General features: G+C 40.4%; 1 protein-coding gene across 1 annotated transcript in view; it reads right to left on the bottom strand.

Annotated features, from left to right (window-relative positions):
• Window positions 1-6000, bottom strand: part of CLASP1 (cytoplasmic linker associated protein 1) — a 169679-nt gene that overhangs the window by 89249 nt on the left and 74430 nt on the right. Inside the window, exons 8-11 of the mRNA XM_009887324.1 lie at window positions 3630-3782; window positions 2620-2693; window positions 1728-1820; window positions 251-396 (exon numbers count right to left, since the gene is read on the bottom strand). Coding sequence (XP_009885626.1) covers window positions 251-396; window positions 1728-1820; window positions 2620-2693; window positions 3630-3782 — 466 coding nt within the window. The remainder of the gene's footprint in view (window positions 1-250; window positions 397-1727; window positions 1821-2619; window positions 2694-3629; window positions 3783-6000) is intronic.

Here is a 6000-nt window from a genome sequence, read left to right as displayed (position 1 = left end):
TGTATGAATGCATGGCTTGCTCATTCATTCAGCATCTCAAATCAGCATCGTTTAAAACTCAAGAACAGTTTGGCACAACTACAGTTAGTGACCTACATGGATGTGGTTTTAAACAGCTGTAGCAAAATCATGTTCTACCTATAACTATGTAGTACTAGCCGCACGAGTTACATGCTAAATGTGTTTCAACCTGTGTCTGCTCCTTTTTCCTACCTCACATTTCATATGCATATTTAGAAAGTAAACTTACCCCAACGTGATACAAGCCTCTCGCACTACTTGAGACCGTAGGTCTTTAGCAGATAATTTAAACGCTCCATCCAAAAGTCTTAAGTGTTGGAAGAAGTTATCATATTCTGCAGCTCCAGCCAAAAGTAAGGAGCGTATCTTTTTCAACTGTTAACACAATAAAAGAAAGCAGTGACTGTTAATGAGCAACAAACACAAGGACAGTTATGTTCAGGGCTGATACTTGGTTTCTGGGGTCCTTGTACAACTGTTCCTCAACATGCGTTCTTAAAGTCCAAGCAATTTCATTATTTCAGATTTTATATTCAACACATAGGTTACCATACTGAGTACGATAATACAAACGCTCTAGCTAACTGTTATAGGAATCCAGAAGTGTTGCATATAGCTACTCAAACTGTATTGTTAATAACCCAAGCATTACATTTTTTAAGCCAGAGGATATCTTGAAGGTTCTCCTCTCTTCCCCTTAGAAACCATCTATTTACAACAGCCTCTAAAGCTTAGGTCCTCTCAGAGTTAACTATTGCGTTAAAAAGATTACTAGACTTAAAGGGCATGGCTCATACTCAGATCTGAGTAATACTGACTTATATCTAGAATATATCCATTGACTTCATTAAAATAATTATCTGGCTCTATTAGACGTGGAACCCTGACCCCATCAAAATGGGAAACTTTCTATTAATATTAGAGAGACCACCATTTCCTCCTATAGACATTCCTTTGGACACATTCACAGGCCCTCACATATACTGATGCATCTGTACAGTGCCTTGATTTAGGCTCACTGTTACTCAGTACAGCAAACGAAAAAAGACTTGAAGTAAACTGAATCAGCACAGTTTGCCTCTCAGATCTACAATGCAGGATTTGACAGATACGTCAAAATCGCTACACCACTGACGAAAGCCTACAGTGTAGACAAAATCATGCATCCATTTATAACATGAAAACACAGCTCACCTCAGTAAATAAGACTCAATCTTGGCATGCATATTAACACATCTGATTTCCCACTTCCACATTCCTCAGTCATATTTACACATTCAAAACTTAAAGGTGTAAATTCTTTCTGAATTGTTTTACTTATACTTTTGCAAAAGTATAAGTAAAGTTCTCTATCAGCAAAGTGACTTTCTGCTTCAGGAAGAAGTTTTAAAATATTCTAAAAACCATTTTAGACATTCTGATTTCAGCACCTGCTAGCAAATTTCTAGCTTTACATCTGGATTTGCTGCATAACTTCCAGTTCAACCTGATGCTGTCTCACCAGATTCTTGTACAGCAAATAGCATTTTTCTTCACAGCTGTCGTTTAAATTCAGTCTCATCAAGCTTGGGAGAACATAACAGATGTTTACCACAAACTACATTCTAGTTTTTCTCTGAGGTTCTCCCAGTATCCTCTCCATGGGATTAAGTTCAGTGCAGGAAAACCCTATATTAATAGAGTCCATATCCAAGTACACTACTTACCGCGGATACTCTCTGTTCCCAGTCATGCTTATCATCTGATAGGATCTCTCTTATTTTGTTTATGGATTCCTCAAGATCCCGGCTGGAATAAATCTGCAAATTTAAATACAGAGTAGCACTATAATGCAAGATCTACTCCAGAAAATCAGATCACTTCCCAACTACGTTCTTACATCTTTTGCTCCACAGTGCTTAAATGTCACGTGCTAGCCTTCGACACAGATGACTTTGCATAATATAAAGAATTTACACCTATTTCCTGCAATCAAAAATTACTAAATGTGCACAAGATGATTAAAGGATGATCTTTTATTATTTTACTATACTTTCACAATTTTAAGCAGCGTTCCTGTAGCTACCAGTAGCTATACTATTGAAGGTCTACAGAAGATCAGGAGTGGATAAATGTGCTGTTCAGTTGCCCCAAAAATACAGCTCTGTTGAAGGAGAGGGGATACGTGACACATCTCAGCTATTCAGCTAAATCTATCAGTAAACATGGACTATCCAGTTGTTGCAGCGATCCTGGAGACACAAGCCATTGCGTTCAGTTCCCACATGGTACAGATGCAATGTACAGAGGCTTCTGCTGACTCTTTGTTCGACCAGACTGCACTGTGCGGCATGCAGGCCCAGTTCCAGCTCCACGTCCACTCCTGTGATACCTCTATCAGAACCCACCCAACCCCATTCCCTCCACTTCTGAAGGGAGTTTCACACAAACTACTGGCAGATACCACCATTTAAAACTTGTCTCCCTCCAACTTGCCTTCCCCTTAAAGAAGATTTGTTAACAGCACAATGGAGCACAATTTGCCACTGATTAGGACTACAGCCTACATCCATCTTCTGCTTTTTAGTACTGTGTGTTTTAACATGTAATTCTGCTTACCTGAACCGTTGGGACATCTTCAAATGCCTTAATGAAGTCTTCTTCATCCACAGCACCTGCTCCCTCTTTGGCTGCTGACACACAAATGAAAAAGCCTTTTCAATCTTCTTATAAACAAGAGAATCAATTAAGAAACCACCAGCTATCAAGGCACCTAATCAGGAGAAAGTTCACTATCCATGCAGCCGCAGAGTGCTGCAGATGTAATGAAAGCAGGAACGGGAAGTTCAATGTCAGGCACAGACTGGACATTCACAGCATCCTTCAATTCCTAGGCACAGAGGGCACATTAGAGAAGTCATTACAGTAGTCACTCAACAGTTAGGGGACACAGTCTGAAAGATGAAAGGGAATATTTAATTATATGAGAGATTTTATTTTAAAGGATTTAATCCTATCTATAATAGATGAAGGTGCAGATCTGACAGGTGCACAAACAGACAAATGTTAAGGAAGATAAATAGTCTCTGGAATACTAATCAGTTTAGAGACTGTCTGATATAGGGAACTTTCTCCATTTCTCTAGGTCACATGTAGGATTGTAAGCACATATAGAATTATTGCTCACATTCAGAATTACTGCTCAGTTTTCTTTCTGCATCTTCATTACCAGCAATAACCAAAAGTCTTGGAAGAAATCCAGTGTGTCAGTTTTAGATCGCATGGGATGAATTTAGCATGCAGCAGTAAGCAGCCTGCCTCAGTTCAACTACAGTTGCAGCCATAAATGCAAAAATCTATACACTGCAACATTGCCATGATTGAGTCCTAGCCCTCAGCGCACAACCGCACAGGTCCAACCTTTCACAAATGCAAAATGCATTATAGGGACATGGGGAGCGCTTGGAGATTCAGCCTACCAAAGTTTGGTCATGGCATGCAGACAATGTACATATAACGATTTCACAGGGGAATATTTGTTCTGGATCCTGGGGGCCTTGCAATAAGCTCAAACATGAAAACTATAAATACTTCACATCAAGGTCAATTCATATATGGTATAGGCTTACTTGAAGACTTGGAGCCCAGAGCTGCAGATCCAAGTCTGCGGGTAGTCCCCATCCCAACTCTGCGTGAGTTTGCAGGGGCCTTTGAAGATGTAGAGGAGCTAGCTGAGGAAGGCCTGTTCCCATCCACGGAGTCTTCATCATCAAAAATTTTATCTGCCAAATAAAGCATACTCAGCTGTAAGTCCGATGAAGCAAAGGGATGTCCCAAGGAACATGCCCGCACGATGGTAAGTGTACTGCATGTTCAGATCTGCTCTGCCAGCTCTCATCTCAGCAGCATCTTCATGCTCGAAATCCAGTTATTCACGAATGACCACCAGGTCACCGAACCCAAATCCTTTGCTATTGCAGCCATGACGTTATAAAGCCTTTCAATGAATGCATTCAGATAAAAAGAATTAACTTCCAATCTACAGCAGAGTGATGCAAGCCATGGATAATACTTGGGGTGTCTACAGTCTGTACCTCTGATGTTTATGCCTCCGAGCACTATTTTGCCATGAGCTGTAGTGAAACCAAGACCATGAGCAAATCCAAGATCCAAGCGTGGAGGGGATGAGGCAGCACAGGCTGCCCCGTCACACCCAGCTGACTGCCTCCACCAGACGGAGAATAAAGAGGGTAACTGAGGAAAGATCGCATGGCAACACCCATACTGTTGATAAACCACAAGCCATTAACCACACAGCCATCCAGAGCTACAAATTCATTTTAACTTTTTAAAGGGTCACCAGAGATTCTTTATATGGAAATAGAAAGTTACCTCAAATTCATAAAAACCATAAGGTGTATTAAAACTTACTGAAGCCTCTGTGTACATCCAAAGGGAATTGCAGCCTCTACTTTCAAATGTGAACATAAATTAACTTAAAATGAATTACAGTCACTTTGATTCTCAGTGAAGGTCACTTCAATTCCAAAGGAGTGCTTATATTGCATTTTTACACAGATTAGCTAACCCACTTAAAAAGCCAGCCTTAGGTTGAGAGGTGACAAAGTGTTTGAACAGCTGATATATATGGCACGCATTATTTATTGAGGCCAGAAAGCCACTTCAGTCCCCATCACTTAGCTTCTCCACACTAACACTTCATTCAAGAATTCAGACCTGCTTCGTGTCCATCCCTCTCCAACAGTCCAAGGTACGCACCCACACTCCACTGTTTCAGGAACATGTCCTTTGCAAAATTTCTCTTGGCAAAAACTTAAGCAGGTGCTTTAATCCATCCCTACTCAGGAAAGCACCTGGGAATATCTAGTAACAAATACAGATTGCTAGTTAGACACTAATGGCTGAAATTCAATACAGGTTGAGCTTTCTGAAAGTAAGAAAATAACTTGCTAACAGTATAGACATATTCTAAGGGAGGCAAAAGAACAGAAAGAAAAGCCTGTATTGTTCTCAGCCCAAGAGCCTTAAGGAGTTTTCTCTGCCTGAAATGGTATTGGCTCGTTAGCGGCTGGACACAGGAGGACCATCACAGATCACCTAAAAACCACATTTCCAATATGTACCCGTGCACACAATGCCATAGTCCAATCACAGCACAACACTGAAACAGCAGGTAGACAGCAGCATCCAAGAAGTTCAGAAAGGTGGCCAAGGACATCTCTCCCCTTAATTTTGATATTCCAGAAGCCTCAGAACATGGGAAAGGGGGAAAAAAAAAAAAAGTAACATCTAAAGAAAAGGGGTAATATAACAACAGTACTTGGACTGTTGTTCAGGCAAAAGCGAGTAAGACAAAAGTGAACATATAAGCTTCAAGAAATTTAAGGTCACACAGCTAAGGAGAAGAAAATAAGCCCCATTTGGGATGTGGGCTCTTTTTAACACAGTGCCCTAAGGCAGCCACGGGGACCATGCGACCTCCCTATTGACACTGGCCATGTTCTGACATACACAATTCAAAAATAATTTGAAAAGAGCTCAGGGAAGGACCATGAGAATGATTAAAGGATTGGAAAACATGTTTTTAATTAAATTAAATGAAAATTCACTGCAGGGGACTGTTTAGCCTGGCCAGATTCTTAACAAGTTGTTTGATTATATTCTGTGTTAACACAGCAACTCAAGATTTATTAACGTAGTTTTCCAGTGTGATTTATTAATATTGTTTCTCACTTAATAGAAAAATATACAAGGCCACTGGCTGGAGGTTAAAAACACATTAAATTCTGAATTGCCTTTTCCCCCCCTCCTTTCCCTGCCCCCCCCTCCTATTTTTGCTATAGTCACAGTAGTGACTCGCCGCGAGGTGAGGAGGTGTGCCACCCAGTGAATTCTAGGGGAGGCAGATATTAAAAAAAAAAAAAATTAAAAAAAAAATCAAGATTGAACTTTTTTTCCTGAAAGATACAGTCTAGTTCA

Source organism: Charadrius vociferus, unplaced genomic scaffold, assembly GCF_000708025.1.
Source record: "Charadrius vociferus isolate BGI_N301 unplaced genomic scaffold, ASM70802v2 scaffold385, whole genome shotgun sequence".
Lineage (NCBI taxonomy): Eukaryota > Metazoa > Chordata > Aves > Charadriiformes > Charadriidae > Charadrius > Charadrius vociferus.
Note: the sequence above shows the minus strand (reverse complement) of the source record. Positions and strands in the feature narration are given on the sequence as shown.